Source organism: Passer domesticus, chromosome 8 (genome assembly GCF_036417665.1).
Source record: "Passer domesticus isolate bPasDom1 chromosome 8, bPasDom1.hap1, whole genome shotgun sequence".
Classification (NCBI taxonomy): Eukaryota; Metazoa; Chordata; class Aves; order Passeriformes; family Passeridae; genus Passer; species Passer domesticus.
Genome location: NC_087481.1, coordinates 42,315,536 through 42,333,521, shown reverse-complemented (window position 1 = coordinate 42,333,521; position 17,986 = coordinate 42,315,536). Strand labels below are relative to the sequence as shown.

The 17,986-nt window shown below is 35.7% G+C and overlaps 1 protein-coding gene across 1 annotated transcript in view; it reads right to left on the bottom strand.

Moving 5' to 3' along the window:
• The window catches only part of HECTD2 (HECT domain E3 ubiquitin protein ligase 2), a 79,486-nt gene that overhangs the window by 52,787 nt on the left and 8,713 nt on the right, over positions 1-17,986 (bottom strand). Inside the window, exons 4-18 of the mRNA XM_064430836.1 lie at positions 16,849-16,951; positions 15,894-15,983; positions 15,293-15,357; positions 14,232-14,277; positions 13,028-13,137; positions 11,477-11,625; positions 10,010-10,133; positions 9,175-9,271; positions 8,255-8,362; positions 6,309-6,441; positions 3,369-3,457; positions 2,207-2,365; positions 1,844-1,918; positions 938-1,025; positions 577-683 (exon numbers count right to left, since the gene is read on the bottom strand). Of these exons, the coding sequence (XP_064286906.1) occupies positions 577-683; positions 938-1,025; positions 1,844-1,918; positions 2,207-2,365; positions 3,369-3,457; positions 6,309-6,441; positions 8,255-8,362; positions 9,175-9,271; positions 10,010-10,133; positions 11,477-11,625; positions 13,028-13,137; positions 14,232-14,277; positions 15,293-15,357; positions 15,894-15,983; positions 16,849-16,951 (1,543 nt within the window). The remainder of the gene's footprint in view (positions 1-576; positions 684-937; positions 1,026-1,843; positions 1,919-2,206; positions 2,366-3,368; positions 3,458-6,308; positions 6,442-8,254; positions 8,363-9,174; positions 9,272-10,009; positions 10,134-11,476; positions 11,626-13,027; positions 13,138-14,231; positions 14,278-15,292; positions 15,358-15,893; positions 15,984-16,848; positions 16,952-17,986) is intronic.

Sequence of the window (17,986 nt, the reverse complement as noted above, 5' to 3'; positions counted from 1 at the left end):
AACCTTCCCTGTGGCTGGGCACACCTCACTTTGCTGCAAGGTGTCACAGTTCACCAATTTCACTAGAATTTAGAAAATCCCTGACAAATTGAAACTTTCTCTTCTTTCGCAGTGTAGAAGGGATGCTGAAAATTAAAGAAGTCATTCCAACAGCCAAACAGAACTGAAAAGAGAAGAATGATTAATCTCAAGCTCACTGAGTGTTCTTCCTGCCAAAAGCAATATATGTTTTCAGAGGAGTCACTCAGGAGCACTCAGACACAGTTGTTCTGCAGTTCCCAAATGTAAGGAATATACAGAAACATTGTAAACCTTCACTGGAGAGCCTGTGATGTGTCTGTAAAAACACAGTGATAAACGTGTCTTCTGGAGCTTTATTTATTGCTTTTCAATGAAACACTACAGAGAAGAGTTGATTACCTGATTAATTTCTTCTACTTATGTTGGATTAATCAAGTCTATCGATCAGTAAAGATTCTTTCCAAATGCTAAAATCATCCAGTGCAATTTAATTTAGATAACTCATTGTCAAATAATTGAAAGAGAAGCGGAGAGTTATGTTTCACTTATTCTTACCAGTAACGCATATGAAGCACAGACACTATGAAATCCATAATAGAAAGCTGCAAATTGTTTGTAGATCGATCTATTGAGAAGAAAATCAACATAGAGCTGCACATATTCTAAAAAAAAAAAATTATTGTTACATTATAATAATTTTAATCAATAACTTGTTCTGTCCTCTAAAATTCTGCCCTCTAGAATACGAAAAATGAATGCATTTAGTTTTAGATACCATTAAATTGGTAGGCACACCAGAAAGAACTACAGCCATTTCATGTTCACACTCTATTTAGGAAAGCATAGGCTTATAAAAAGGAGAAAAAGGACAAACTTAAATCTGCAAAGTATGTGTGGTTGATATAGGTAGAATTACCTTTCCTATTTCGATTTGTGACTGGAATTTTATCTCCATTTGGCTTTAAGTTGTAAGATTTTATAACACCGAATTCTTCCTGAAAAACCTACAGAAAAAGAGGAGTCAAGGTCAGCACTGGAAAATAAATTAATATACTTACAAATGCCAAAGCTTATGTCTCCTCTCTTCATCACATTCTGTAATTCTGAGGGTTGTGAGGTTTTTACAAGTTAAATATTACAGTGTTCAACAAATTGCTCAGAAGATTAGTATTCAAAGAACAAAAACTGACCCTGTTACATAGTGGCATGTCAAACTGACCTGCAGGCTCTGAAGCCATAGAGCTTTTCATACAAAAGAACAGCACAGGAGCAGTAAATACAATTAAGAAGGTATTTGCTCTGCTGTAGTTCACCTAGGAACTAAGTACCACCAATACGAAATTTCATTAACTCGTATGTGTGCTCTGAAACAATGAGTAACTGAAAAAGTCTTTCCTGACTGAAATAGCAGTTACAACACATACGTTGGGCAAAACTGTAAAAACTTGAACAGGCTATTGCTAAAGTGAGATTTTTTGACAAAATGCATAAAATAACCAAGTAAACTTTGACTACCTTCTGGGTTAGACAGAAAAGCAAAGAGCTGGAAATGCACCAGTAGCTGGCCAAGTGACCCTGGTGGTGAGCACTGGGATCCACCTACACTGTCAGGGAACAACAGCTTGGAGTGTCACCACGGGACCAAGCATGGGAGACTCAGCGGTGCCGGGCAGCGCGGCTCCCGGAGCCAGCTCTGATCCCGTGCAGTTATGTTCCAAACAATCAGCAATCACACTGCAATAAGCCACTCCACTTCCATTCCAACACTGGGAAAAATCACCGAACGAGGTTGAGAATCACTTATAGTAGTGCATTTAATGACCTGAAAGGTTGAGTAAAAATCCTCTTCAACATTGCCTTCATAGGATAGAAGTTCACTTAGTCCATGCGCCAATTCCTACAATATGAGTAAAAAACTCTTTAGTAAGTCTACAAAACTAAGTGATGCAATTTGCAAAGATATGCCAGAAGCATTATTTTATACAGAAAGTATATTGGAAAAAGCTGTATTTTTAAAATGCATGCTATGCTAGAAAAGAGAGATCTTCTGTTTCCATCAAAAGAAGATGTTACCAGCCTGCGCTGGAAAACAGCTGTTTTCAAACAGTTCATAACTCAAGCATTAAATACGAATAAATCAGGTTTTCTATCAGTAATTTTGCCTTTTAGAAGATGTAATACTTACAGGCATAATCTGAAACAGGTCATCTAATGTGACACCACATATGCCTACAAGTGTGTTATGATCACAGGGAACAATGGGAGGACTCAATAATTTCTTGTAACAGCAAGGTGGGAAACGAATATCCAAGGTGATACTGTTATATACAGCAAGTCCCATAAGCTATATATGTTAAAAGTTAAGGGCAAATCTGACATCCTTATTATAGGTAGTATTTTTTGTAGCTTGGAAAAAATATTTTAAGATTCATGCTCAACAAACAGAAGGAATGTAAATTATTTCATTTTTTTCTGGACTGACAATTTTAAATGCAGTTTTTCATTACAATTAAGCAGTGGTTAGCATGGTCAAATAGTGCACATTGACAGAATGCTTGAGAATCTTCTTCATAATATTCTATACAAGCATTTCTACAATAAATTTTTCCAAAGTATTGTTATGAAAAAAAGAAAAATAAATATGTATTTTCTAGTGAGAGATCAATAAAGCAATGTTTCTTTTAAATAAATCTAAATGCATTAAGACATACCTGCACTGGTACTACAGCTCATCCATTAGCACATTTAAGTGCATCCCATGAAACAGATTTGAAACTATCCAAATTCAGCTTCTCAAAAGAATAGAATAGATCTGTTAGAAAATACCTACAACCACCATCTATCCAATTGCAATCCGTTAATGGACACAATTACATCATCTCAGTGGAGTTATAAGCATATACTATCATAAATTGTTTGTCTGACATCTTCATTTATAAGCACAACAGAAAATCTAGAAAATAAACTAGTGCTCAAAATAGCATGTGGCTTCCATTTTGTAATAAAAAAGGCAAAAAGCCACATAGTGTTCAATGGGGACTTGCAAGAACTATTAATGGACACAGGCACATTGGTGTTTACTGAAAGAAACTCCAAGGCTTAAAATTACAACTTATACACAAAAAAAGTTTCATGTTTAATACCGACTTAGCATTTTCTAACTGTAAAACGTACCCACACACCACCATTTTCTTCCTATTTTTAGTTCACTTGCTTGAACGATATTAAAAAAATAATAATTTAAAATGGAACATAGGTGTATACACAACCTTTGAAGGAGCTTAAGCTAGTGCCTTATTTCATCCCCACACCAGCTCATTAAATGGCTGCTGTTCATAAAAGGATACGGCTCCAACCAGTCGGAATTCTGAGTAGTTGTCACATTTAAAGCTGCTGAACCAATGGCACTGCGAGTCCTTGTGGTAGGTGAACATGCCTGCAGAATGGCAACATGGCCCTTAAGAAGGCACTGAGCTTTGTAAGAATTCGTACAAAGCCTCCTCTTTCTTACCCATGCACCCTTGGAATGCTCCTGGGGTGCCCACATCCCCATGCTTGTTCTCAGGATCCCGTTCCCACCCAGGGCAGGAGCCTGCAGGCAGGTGCTTGGGAAGGAGCACCAAAGGGCAGTGCCAAGCCTGAAGCAGGCTCAAGCCCACCAGCCCAGCTTGGTGCTGGTGCAACACGTTTTTCAGGGCCTCCAGTTGTGGACATTTTGCATTTTCCCTATGCAATCTGTTTCCTCATTGCACTCCAGCATCGGTACTGCCATAAATACTAACTGTCTAACCAAAAATTTTCTTACTGCAATGTAAACTCACTTCCTCCTCTCTTTCTAGGTCAATAGCAGATGACAATCCCTAAAAATTCTGGCATGAATCCCATGATACAAATACCATAAGTTTACCTTCTTAGAATAGAAAACTGTAAACGGTTTATGTTATACACACACTACCAGCAAATGGATATGTTTCATATTTTGTCATAAAATTATACCAGAAAAGTTAAAAAAGCCCCAAACCACATGTACCCTAAAAAAGCCACTCATGGGTCTAAATGACAAGCTAGATCCTACTGAAATCATGAGTATAGATGAGTTTGACTGCTATTTGCGTCAGATACAGAACATTCTGTTTTAAAGAGTGCCAGAAAGTAAAAACCTACAAAATAAAAGCAGATAACAGCTCTAAAATGCCTAGGAAGTATTGCTCAGAGAAGTAAGACACACTCCACACTCCTGCTTCTTCTAATGCAGAAGTAAACTGGGTAAAATGTGATGGCCTTTTTGAATCTGTTGGGATTGAATGGGCCAAGTTTATTATTGTTGCCATGGTCTGTACAAACCAAAGCACTGACTAGTTCTAAGCACATCTTGTATGCAATAGCTCACTGCATCTCTGTTTGAAGATAAAGTTAGTGAAAAATAATATTTAAATGAAAAAAAAACCCAAAGTCCTTTTGATTTTTAAAAAAAGGAATGAAAACCCAACTTTTCTGAGGGACATCTAGCTCTTATGATAAATTACAGTCAAAAAGCTGCCTTCACATTTTCCCCCCACGCTCCTGAACAATTTATCTTTTGAACTCCAGCTCAAAAAGTGCTCATCACAAAAGGTTTAGACACTGCCATTAGACATTGCCAGAAGCAACAGAACAGCTGCATGTAAGGCAGAGCAACGTTCACGTGCTAAAAGGCCATAGGATGTTGGAACAAAATAGGTTGCAAATCCCATTTATTAATTGTCCACACCAAGATAAAGAAAGCATTGCAAAACACACAGGCAGGCAGACAGCTGACTTAGTTTAAACTCCAGGAGTTAAACCTGAAGAATCAGTTAACCTGGAAAGGGTAATAACAGTGATATTTTCCCTTCCAAGCTTCTGACATGTTATTTGCATCTTAAACATTAAAGACAGTAGAGGATACAGTCCCTTTCCAAGGGACAAGAGTATTTCTGAACTCCTCCCACACTTGGCTGATAGTCGTAACAATGAAAGAATTTGCACTTTAAAGTAAGGAAGCCTGCCAGAGATAGTGAAAAAATAAATTACTCTGAATGTTTCCAAACTCATCAGTTACCAAGCTCTGCTGACAGCTTTTTTACTAACTGAACTGTCAAACTTACAGAATGCTTTCTGCAGGATAAATTGTTTCCTATTAAGGTGGCTATCATCAATGTCATGTCTTCACATGGACCCCTTTTTACTGGAAAAAGGGCTACAGACAAGTAATCTCAGCACATATGACGGCATATTTATGACTTAGAATTCTGTACCTTTAGAAGTAGTCCTAATAAACAATAAAGGACCATGATTTTAAGGGACATGAACACTTCCAGGCAAGCTCAAGACTATCAGGTGTTATGCTCAAGTCCCTGCAAATCAATTTAAAAGCCATCCTGGCAACATTTTAATGCACTAAGTCATCAGTAACGTATCCATGCACAGAGGAAAGCTCATTAGAGTGGTGAATACAGATTCATCACCCAGATTCATCTACATCACTATAAAACAAGTGGACAGAACTGCTTGTTTACAACTGCACATTCATGTCTTACAGTCTCCTGTTTAATCAAAAAGCCTTCTTTTTTTCCCCTTGGGCATGAAATGCCCTTAAAGACTCACTAGTCCTGGTAACAGCAGAGGCAGGCTTTTTCATTCAGGCTCACACCCACCTATACTGTCTCTGCTCTTGACTGAAGGACCTTTCTTTTCTGAGATTACCCCAGACCCCTTTAAGAATACTGACTGCACAGATACCACAAACAGAATGTATGATGACAAAGATTCAAGTAAAAACTAACCTCTACCTTTCCTAGTCACAGAAATAGTACTAGAATGTGCAGGCACTCTCAGTGCAACTATCAGCACCAAAAAACTCCCCATTGATACACGGGAGACCAAAGTTGGCAGTTTGACAGAACTGAGCATAGTAACCCAACTGCAGCTACTGACAAAACCCAAAAAACCTCCCTCCCTAAACTAGCAATATGAAGACAACTGATGGCAGAAAGACAAAATGCAGCATATGAAGAAATAAGGAAGGATGGTAAATGATAACGCCAAATATATTGGTTTATCTCCACTTGAATATTTGTTAAATCATTGTGCTGTTTTAGGCTGAGAACATTTCCTTCATGGCTAATAGCTAAGTTATTAGAAAGGATATGTTTTGGATTTGTACTGAAAACAGCGTTTATAATACAAAGACTTCACTATTATTGCTGAGTGCTTATACAGAGTCTGAACAAATTCTCACAATCTACTTAAGAATTATGAGGACTCACCATAATCTGGGTGAAAAATCTGCCGAATCAGAAGAAGAAACCATTCTTTTGTCAGGCCGCCCATATCAAGACCAGCTTCTCCTACAAATGTGACTTTTAACTTCTTTTTCAGATCTGCCTTCTTCCTTGCTAGCTATTGTGAAATAGGTGAGGCAGAAGAAAAAGGAGATTAACATATTATCACTACCACTAGCCATAGAGAACACACCTCAGCCTCTACTCTACTGCTCTCGCTTCACTTAAACCATTAATTCACATAATTTTCTAATAGGTCAAAACTATATTAAAACAATAATTGAATTGCAGAAGCAAGTCAATTATGGCCACTTGACATCATCAACTACTTTACACAGGGTGTCACTCTCTGGACTTCAAGTTAGGTTGTGTACAAACAGGCTTAATAAGCAATTAGATGTAATCAATTAAGTTTGTCTGGAGTATTTCAGACCTACATAATTTTTTACCTTTTCTGGAAATGACAAATTAAAAAAGTACTTAGACGTAATTTGGAAATATTTAGAAACAGGGATGTAAGCTAACACTTTCAATATTTGGATACTATTCCGTTCTGTGTAAGATACCTGCCAGCAAGTATCAGCTGCTTTTTAGAACTGTTTTTTAGGCAGTGATAACAAGCTCTTTTCATTGCTTTGTCCTAAGAGACACTACTTCATGCAGGTACACAAAAAATCTGCAAAGAATTAGATTACAGTCCTTTACAATTAACAGTGATCTTTCAGACTGAGTCTCTGTACAAGCTTCCTTTAAACCATTAATTACTGTCCAGCTCCAGAGAAAGTGTTTAAACCAGCCAAGGATATGCATGAGCTAAAATAATCTCCATGTTGTTAGTTGCTCAAGTAAATTCCTATTACATAAATTTTATAACTATCGGTATTGGTGTTCTTTGAAACAAGCTATTTATTAGTGGAAGTGATTTCCTTTGCAAATTTTTAAAACTTGAAATACAAGTAAGACATCTTCCCTCTCCACCTGCTGATCCCCATAAATTTGAAAATATGAATATAATACGTTTGTACTCATCTCTGAGATGGGTAGAAGAAAACATTGGAAATAAATAGGAGAATATTTTGAATACAAAAACTTTTGAATTTGCTCTTTGTTATTTTGGTGTGGTTAAAAAATTTACAATGCCTGAGAGAAACCAATATTACCAACTATATTTCTTTTGTCTTAGGAGAAAAGACCAAAAATAGACAGGTTTCAATATAGGAAAATAAAATTTAAACTTACATTTTATAACATGAGTAATTAGAATTTGTTTCATGCTGTTTTCACTACTTGGACTTATTTTTCTGTATCATCAGGCTGTTCTCAATGTTGAGAAAGAGAGGGAACTATAATTCACTAAATAATGTTAACTAGCAAGGCTCAGTGGATACCGAAGAATTGCCTACTTTAATGGACACATCTGTTTCATTTCTAAAAAAAGAACAATTACATTGAAGAATCTGAAGAATTTGTTTAAAAATGTAGGAATATAAAGCCAAAAATTATTCTTATAGGATTAAAGAAGGAAAAGAATAAAAATATTCAAAGAATTAGAACAGAACAACCTCATTAGTGATTAGTCACATATTATTCATGCTGCTATAACGGCATCAAGTCCTACAGAAATTGATAATTGTCCACTGTATTTTTAACAGAAAAATTACAAATACAAACACAGACCACGTACAAGCATGTATGTTTGTTATGGGTTTAGCTACAGAGCAGTATGAGCACAGGAAATGAATTTCAAAATGTCTAACCCAATCTGTTCTGCAGTACTACAATTTTGACAGTAATTAAATTATCTTTATTTAGTATTATGTAGTTATATTCCCAATCTCTTAGTGCAAAAGAGTTAAATATGACTTATCAAATTGAAATCTAAGAATAGCTACTCTACAGCAACACACAATTTAATTTTATGTTTTTGTTACCTCATCAAGTGAATCACTAACAAGGTGTGTCCTCCTCACTTTCACATTTAGGAATAACATATTCATGTCAGGCTTCTGTCTGCGAGAGACTTTATCCACAAGGCTTTGCTATTTGAATGAAAAAGAAACATCACACATGCAGCATCTTCATTTGCAAAAAAGGTGTCACACTTGTTAACAGTAAAAAGGTCTCAGTATCCTGTATTGAAGACATTTCCCTGACACTGTAACTGCTTCAGTCTTTTCCAGGAGATGGAGAAAAATTTCTTTCCTACTGTAGATACCTTCTACACTACATTTGAACTAAGGTCTTGGGAGGTTTAACAGGAAGGTGGCACTTCCCAAATTGTTAAAAATATACCCATAAATTCTGGAAACTGACTTAAGCTTTAATTAGTTATTCACAAGGTATCACCTGTACAAGACTGCTACTGAGGGAGGCAGACAATGCCTTTTCCAAGCACAAAAGGCTGCTCAGAAGCAGTACCGCTTCCATGACCTGAAAGGATACAGCTGAATCTTGGTCTTCCATGACAACGCACCTCCACAGAATAACATACAAAACAGTTCAAAATTCTCATGGGATTTTTCTTCCTTAATCATTGTGTTAATTTAACATGCTAGCATGTTATGCTGGTTTCTCAAAAGAGGAAAAAAACTAAATCAATACTATAAATTACTCTCTTAAACACTGCCCTCTATAAGGATCCTGAAACTAAGTACACAAAAAGAAAAAAATACCCAGAGAACCCAGCACGGACTGGGTTCTAGACTATTCATAGTAAAATGGATTAAGTTCTTTTTCAGGGTAGTCAGAAATACTAGAAGGTGTAATGACAGGTCACGTGTAGTATCATTCTAACAAATACTCATAAAGTACCAACACATGAGACATAAACATTTATCATTGAGGGACTTACCCGTGCAATACTTATCATTTGTTGTTCTGAGTCCCTTTGAATAATAACTTTTTTTGCTGCTATAGAAATAATAAATGGGTATTGACAGAAAGAAAACCTAACAAGAGAAAAGAAGATTAAATATTTTCTTTCTAGCATACTATTTTCATTTTAAGAATATAGGAGTGAATTACCATTCAGTAAGTAATTCCTCCACTGACAATAATTTGCAAATAGCTGCTGTTTTTTTCACTTTGTATATAGTGATACTTGACTCACTAGAACAAACTGTTATTTGCAAATACTGCTACAAACTGAAATTAGTAATACTTATCTCTTCTCTTTTTTTTTTTGTGGTTTGTTTTGTTCAGTTGCTTTTTTTCCTTCTCAAGTAGAATATCAGGTATCAGACAAGAGTAGCCTGAAATACCTGATTCAGTGGAGCAAATTACGGTCTCCAAGTTCTCCCCAACTGCTGCTGAAGGCAAGGAAAATGCCTAGGAATGTACTGGAGGCTAAAATATGTCTGTAGTAAGACACAGTCAGAAGTCTATGCTAATAATTAATAAACTTACTTTATTATCATCCATATTTTACATGCTTTTTCTAGTTTGCAAAGGCAGAATGAGATTTATTTCAGACAATCTCACATCCATGCAGTAGCAAGTAGGTAGTAGTGATAATATGTTTTTACAATACAATAATACAGTATTTAATGTGGATCTATACAGACATAAATGCTGTGCATACCATATACAGACACTATATATCCACTATGTTTCATATAGATATACCAAGCACAGGTACAATGCTTTGAAGAACTACTCAACAAGAAATAACCAGTAATTCCTCTCACCTGTGAGAATTCCCATAGCATTGCCAGTTGTGATATTCTTCCATAAGATCAATATGATCAAGTGTAGAATTATAGAAATCCGTATATGAAATAATAGGAGGGCTAATCAGACTATTTGCAGCATCTACAAAGAAAACACAAAAGTCTTTTAATATAATGGACATCTCATTTCTTGGCATCATGAGCACCAGTGACCGCAAAAACTTTAAGCCAAGTCTAAAATTATGCAAAAAATTAATAACTTAGTTACAGAACTTAGCTACAGAACTATAGCTACAACATGACACTATAAAACATCACATTAATTGCTGCAGAAAACAGTAAATCCCTAGTTCAGCCCACTTATGATAAGGGAACCTCAGTTTGACTCTGGTTTCCTTACTGGCATGCATGGAATTAAGGTTTTATGGATAAAGTGTGCTATGTTCTGCTAAAATTTATGAAAAAGCAGTTTGATAAATGAAAGTGCTTAAGAAATCCATACAATTTCAAGCAGCCATGGCTAGAAAATCTACATTTTTTTACTGTATACCATCTAGACCTGCACAAAAATTAAGTACTTGACCAAAGGAAGAAAGCCAATTCACATGTAAGCTATCTCATTATGTAATGGCATTCATAAAATGTCAAACAGTAAGTTTTCTCCATTTACACTTCAGCATAATTTAATTTTGGTCAGTCAGACACAAAGTAGTGTTTTTTGATTGACTAAATAACTTTTTTTCCAGAATTAAGGAACAAGCAACTCTTTCATATCTATGAAAGAGTTAAACACTACAAACACATCTTGGGTTTAGATGCAGGTGTGCTAATGTGCCTAACTCTGGGCAGGCAGGACTGTGCAGAATTCTTTTAAGTAGAAGTCTTAAGTTGACAGTGAAAACATCTTAATACCAGCTTTAATTTTCATTTGGTGGTTTTGTCTTCTCCTAAAACAGAGAAAGTAAATGCTCTAGTAACCACTTGGCAGCAGGTTTACATTTGCAGCAGTCAAATTTGCTGTGCTCTATGTTGAACTGAGCATGGATTTACTTTTTTTAAGCTGTAGTTTTGGACATAAGAGGCACGTGCATTGCCTAATTTCCTTTAGATGCTAAATAGTTCTGTGGGGGTAGGTGAGTTACAGAAGAAATTCTGGAAGCTACTAGTTTAAGATAGTTTATTTTATAAATCTAAAAGAAACCTTAACCATTGGTTACTTCTGTGGATTTCTGTTTGATCAATCTTCCGTTGTTGTCACAGGAAAATTCTGCATAGCAATTATCCTCTACTGAAAAGCAAGTAGGAAGACTTACCAACAGAAGTTTGCACTGTGTCACCATTGTTATCAGTTTTCCCCTGAAGAGGAGCAGTAAAAAGTATCCTCTCCCAATATGTGTGTGTGTATATAAAACAAACCCTATAAACACATGCAAATATATATATAGAAACATATACATGCCCACACAGTTCAAGAAAAATACCTACTAAATAAAGCCAGGACTTTTGTTGCTGATGGAATCCACCAGGTACATTTCACCATAGGTGGAAACTCCTCAGGTTTTGCAGGAAACAGCCGTAAAGAAATAAATTGCAGCAACCTGTCCACCACCTGCTTGAACCTCTTCTGTGAAATCCTAAAACAAACATGCTGCACTTACTCTCATGTGACCACTGTCTACACTAGAGTTTGTTATCAAATTTCAATACTTTTAAGAAAACTCCTTAATTAAAAATTTTTAGTTGTTTAATTTAAAAAAATGCTTTTGTCCTGTACATAAAAACAAAACTGCAAATGTAAATTTTGAAGAAGCATGCTTTTAATTATTGACAAATGGTAATTCTCTTCAGTGCACCTCTAACTATGCTCTTTAAGTCTGTTGAAAAATAAAAAAAAAGAGCAATAGAATCATTATCTGTTCTTGACTTTTAGTGAACAAAACAAAAATCCTTATCAATTTCACTCCACACTCTGAATACTGAGGAATTCTGATTTATTTTGAGATACATGGTCCTTTTAAATAAAAAGTGGTATATGCTTCATATGCCTGTGCCATGTGCACATTTTAAATTACATGCTGCACCACTTCCACAATAGGACAACAATATAAATAGATGCATACATATGTTAAAATAGCCTTTTGTAAACAAGAGTTCTCCTATTTTAATGGTTTCCATTTCTAATACATGCTTTAAAAGACCAAAAACATTGATATGTCTCTTGCATCCTTAACTAAAAGTGGAAACCTCATTTGTAAATGCAGCTCCAACGAAGTAATTACCACAATTTTAAGCAAATCTGGACATAGGGAGGGAAAGGGAATTTGAATTACCATCCTTGCAGAGAAGAAAATCCTTAATTAAGATTTCCTAGGAAAATTGGAAATTGCAAATATGGCCAAACTTTGTTTTTACCTCAAACAGAACTTTTTGCTCAGTCAGTACATGGAAGGCAATCTGCGTACAAACTTAGGGGCTACTCTTTGGGCACTTACCCCCATATGACTTTTTTAGTGAGGTGCTATTAGAGTTCTTTCAATTAATTACAAATCTAATGCCCTAACCACACTCTCTCACCACCTGTACTGCACTAGGAAGCCAGGCCTCTAGCTCCATTGTGGTTTCTGTACATTACAGCAACATTGATATCTTTTGCAATTTACATGAGATTAAACTTTATTTAAACAAAGATCATAAAGATGTTTGTTTTAATAATACCATGTAAACATATAACTAAAAATTTACACACAAGTTATTTTGCATATGTTATCAAAAAATAACTCTGATAAGTAATTTTGCGATTAAGGCTTTTTTCTAGAAATATAATTTTTACATTATGTACATTTTGCATCTATAAATCAGTATCACTTAGTGGACTATGTGCACATGTATTTGAAAGCAAGAAAACCAATCTCTTCAGTCAATTAAATTAACTTTCATATAATTTATAAAACAGTCAACATCAATGGAAATACAGTAACAATTGTAATCCTAGAAATGGAATTTGTAATGTGGGATTTTGTTGGGTTTTTTTTTTACTTTTTAGACCAGTGCACTAGGAAATGATGGTCAGCTTCTGTTAAGGCTGCTATCTGTCTTAGCAAGTGAGCATAGATGACATAAGTAGAAGTGTTACTAAATTGAGGATTCTGAAAAAGATTAAAAAAAGTGTTAGGTTAATAAACTGCATAAAGGGAAAAAAGTCATTAGGATTTTTTCTTATGTTTGTTGTTGCCAGTACAATTACACAAGAAAGTTCACCAAACAGCTGTGACAGTGGTAAAACTATGTGAAAAAACAACTCACAACTTCTAGCCAAATAAAAAATACACAACTTCTCTATTGTAAAAGTATGACTTTTTCCCCCAAAAGAAAGCCCACAAGTAGCCCAAAGGCAGTACTCAAAATTCTGGATTATTCTTTACATTGTAACACAAATTACACTCCTCTAAGTGATGTGGTTTTCATATCAGTAATTTAAATTTTTGTAGCTCCTGTCTATCCCACACCAATCCAAAGTAATTTTCCCTCTATTCCATGTGATCACATATTCCCTCATTTTAGCAGGAGACATTATTTTTAATTCACAGCTAGTATATACCACCCCAGAGAAGAAAACTATTGTCTCAATAAATTAAACTGCCATTTGATATTCTCAAATAACAGCAGAAACTGCTCCTTGTGTGCAGAGGTGTTAGGTACACTAGCAAAACATAAAGGGGAAATCTGATACAAATGCAAGCCAACTATAGCAGCAAAGGTAAGAGGTGACCACAGACAGAAATCAGACATTGTAACCAGTCAGATAGGCTGGAGAAAGTCAGCCAGACAGACTGGATAAAATGCAATATGGAGAAAGTCACAGCAATATCAGAAAGCGCATATACTGAAACTTTTAGAGTTACAGCATCCTAATACAGCAAATCTGGGAATAAGGACAACATAAGAACAGATAAATAGGTAAAATATTTATCCTTTCAACCCAGAAAATAAAAGCAAACAATTACTTGTCTGTTAGTGCATAGTTTTAGTCTATGCAACCTTTCCCCATCAACTGTCTCCTATTAAGCTCCCATTCCCACCATGCATTACACTTTTTCAATTTTTCAACACATTCTTACAACAGGAAATTGAATGGGAAGTATCTCAGCTATACAAACTATCTTGTTTGTACAGTATACTGGTTTATAGATTGTAAGTTAGGTACACACATACTTACATAAAAATACTGTATTTTTCTTACCTGTAAAAGTATACAATAAGCTCTAAGATCATCCTTTGTTCGTGGCCTATGAACGAATGAAATTATAAACAGAACCATATGGATCCATAATTTACAGGCATTAAGAGTCATGAAATCATGGATGATTTTATTCTGCTTTGCTGATATGTATAGAATACCATATTAAAGAATCTTTACTGCTCTCAAAAACTGAAAAGGTCATTTACAGCTTCTGACAATTCTCTAACGGTAGCAGACCTTTTATTATCTAAAACATGACAGAAGGCAAAAAAAAGGTCAGAACTGAAGAGTCAGAGGTGTTCCAAAGAGGGAATTCCACATTATTGTCTATCTCAAGTGACACCATAGGAGTTTATTTGCTCCTCTTTCATATTTCCTGCAAGAATTCTCCATACACTTCTACCACTGCAGCCTCTGTACCTCTTCATACTTATCAAGGCTTTTACACAACCACAAATACACACAGCAACAGCACAAAAAGCAGTGTAAGCTGGAGAAAGGAACAGCCAAGACCAGGCCACATGAGTTACAACATGTCTCTTGCTATACCTTTTTATAAATTACACTATGCATTCTCACTTCTCTTACTTCATGCCAAGATGACGTCATCACCAAAAACCTTTCTGCTTTTGGGCTATCCCCTTCTGCATCTTGTACTGCTCTTTCTGTGGTGCTGCCTCACACAAAGAGTATTGTGAAGCAAACTGTGGATCAGGGAATTGTCCTAGTTGCTTTTGGGGGGTGGACCATGAGAATAACTTTTAACCTAGTTAAATTCTTAAATTCATCTCACAATTAGGAAGTCCAAAAAAACGCCCTGGCAACAAGCAGCTGAGAATTGGTGACAGAATGCATGGATGGGTATGGATCTGTCTCTCAGAGGTTCAAGGCCAGCTTACAGAGTTCAAGATGTATTTCAGCAGATTTGCCAAAAAGAATTAAGTTCTTATGTATCAAAAAGTTGCATCACATTTTCTTTCTTTGTCTAAAACAATAAAAGTAAAACATATAGCAGATTTAAGTGCTGGCACAGCACTGATGCAAACATTTATTATAATTACCCTGTCCATTCTTGCAGTAGACCATTAATTATTCCTTTTAGGACTGACTTCTGAACATCTTGAGGCTATGAAGAAAGGAGAGGAAAAATAATATCTGAAGTAATTACACAAATTCAATACAAGGTATTGTACAAACAAGCAAGTTTGCTTTGCTGGCATTTCAAGACAGCTAAGAAATCTTTTGTGTTATGATGCTGAGCTCCTAAATATCTTTCTCACAGATGTACTAGGTGAGTGTGGGGTTGTACCAATGGTGCCTTTCAACACTTATACCCTGTAAATATAATTTCTAAACTACTCCTGTCCTTTGTATACTAGGCACAGGACCTACATTTTACTATTCCCATCCTCACATTTTCTTTATTTCTCACCATGCAATATCTCTAAGATATGCAGTCTTTAAGAACTACCACAATATAAACTATGCTTTACTAGAAGGAAAAATTTCCTCCTCTTTTACTAGAGCAGCTGTCAGGATTCTATGACAATTCTCATGGGATCATCTGAAGTATGTTTTGAGAGTTTCTTCAGAAATCATGCCTATCCGGGAAAAATTCTTGGTATAAATGGTATAAAACATGAATTCTTTTTCTCTACTTACAGTATTTAATAAGGCATCATAGACAACATTCACAAATTTTGCATCGATTCCAGAGTCCTCAATGGTATTAAATGGAGAATTGGTATCTTTCTGTAAGTCAGATAATACATGAAATATTTTAAATATTCTATAGCTATCTTTGAAAATGTAAGTTTAACAGCAAGCTTAGGAAAACATGTTCAGATATAAGTATTTCCTTTATCAAAATGCAAGAATATGTTTCCTTAATTAGTATGCTAAAGACAGAGCAAAACAATAGTAATCCTGGACATATTCATGTTGTTATTCTATTTTCAAAATGTGAGAGGGTTTCAAGTAATGAATTACATTGAACTTGCATCTTTGTTGTTGCTCCATTATCAGACAAAGGCAGGAAAATTTTAAGCATTCAATATTTATTAATTAACTAAAGGTCACAGGTTATTTTGTCCAGGCTCAGGTCCTACCATCCATATTAAATATCATAAGCACATTTATATGTGCTTATGATATTTAATATGCAGGAAATAATAACTTAGCAGGAATTCAGAAACAAAACTATAACAGTTCCCTAGGAAAACCAAGTATGCTATCATAACACATGAACAGCTATGATAGAGCCCATACCACACTTTTTTTCAGGGATAGGGGATTTCTGTTTCCAGATTTGCCTGGGTCTCTGCATTAGCATGGACGTTTTAAAACCATAATTTGTGTAAAAAGTACCTACACAGTCACAGTGTCACAAACTATATACTGGGATTTTAAAGCTTCACAAACTTGAAATAAAATTGCTTAACTGGAATCAATAAATCAATGCAATAACAGATTTTCTACAAAAGGCAGGTAAGATCATGACAAATAGATCTGAGTGGCCTTGAATATCCATCTGAAAGCCTTTAACATATATTTTTGGAAACATTTTGAAAATACAAAGCACTGCAATTACTAAATAGTATTAGGAATTATTTTCTACCTTAAATGCAGCATTTATCTCCAAGAAAGAATCAAAAGTTGTAGAATAAAAATTATGTACAGCTTTCCAATCTCCCGATGCCTTCGATTTTTCCATATCATCCCTAGAGAAAATATATTCAAATACTGGTAATGGTTTGATCTTGCCAGCCACTTAGACTTTAAAAAGCACTGTAACTTTAAGCTTTTCTCACTAAGCACACTTAGAAGACAGACAATCATAATATCTGTATCTTTCTAACCTCTTCCTTGTCATTTAAAGATCATGGTATTATAAGAGAACAAAAGCATAGTTTGTGTTTGATACACCTGAGCAACATCTTTTATTCAAAATGTTAATTCACAATGTCACAGTTCAGCGTGTTAGGACAAATAATTAGCAGAACAGAATTAAGCTGCAGCTACACTGACATGGTAAAATTTCTCAGAGTAAGTATGACGGCTCCTAAACTACTCATTCACTACAAGGTCTTCAAAATTTTCTTTTCAAATAGAACTTATCTTAGGCACAGGTGGTTAATCTTAGACAAGGTGGTCACTTGGTGACAGTCAATGTGGCTTCACTAAGGGCAAATTGTGCCTGACAAATCTGCTGGTCTTCTACAGTAGGGTTACAGTGCTGCTGGATGATGGAAGGATGATATCATCTATCTGGACTTGGGCAAGGCCTTCCTCTGGAAGCTGCTTCCTCTCGCTTTGCTGCAGGCTGTGCAAGAAATCCTCAGCATGGGGAAAACCAAACCCAGCTCAGCACAGGGAGCAGCTGCCAGATCCAACTGAGGACCTAGCCCTGCCTGGAGGATGGCAACCATGGGAGAGGGGAAATGGAGAGCTGGTGGGGGCTCACAGCTGGGGATTCAAATGGACAGGACAAGGGCTAATGGCTTTAACCTGCAGGAGGGTTGATTTAGATCACATGTAAGGATACAAACACTGCCACGGTGTTTGTGAAGTAATAGAGGCAATAGTCAATAGATAAAAAAAATCTGAATACGGAAAAAAATTCAGCTCTTTGGATCACTTGAATACCAGAAAAGGATCACCTCTTTGCAAATTTTCCTTTATATCTCCTTTTCTTTCCCACTAAATACACACCAAATAATCAGAAAGCGTTCCTTTTCCTCCCCAGAAGCACAAAA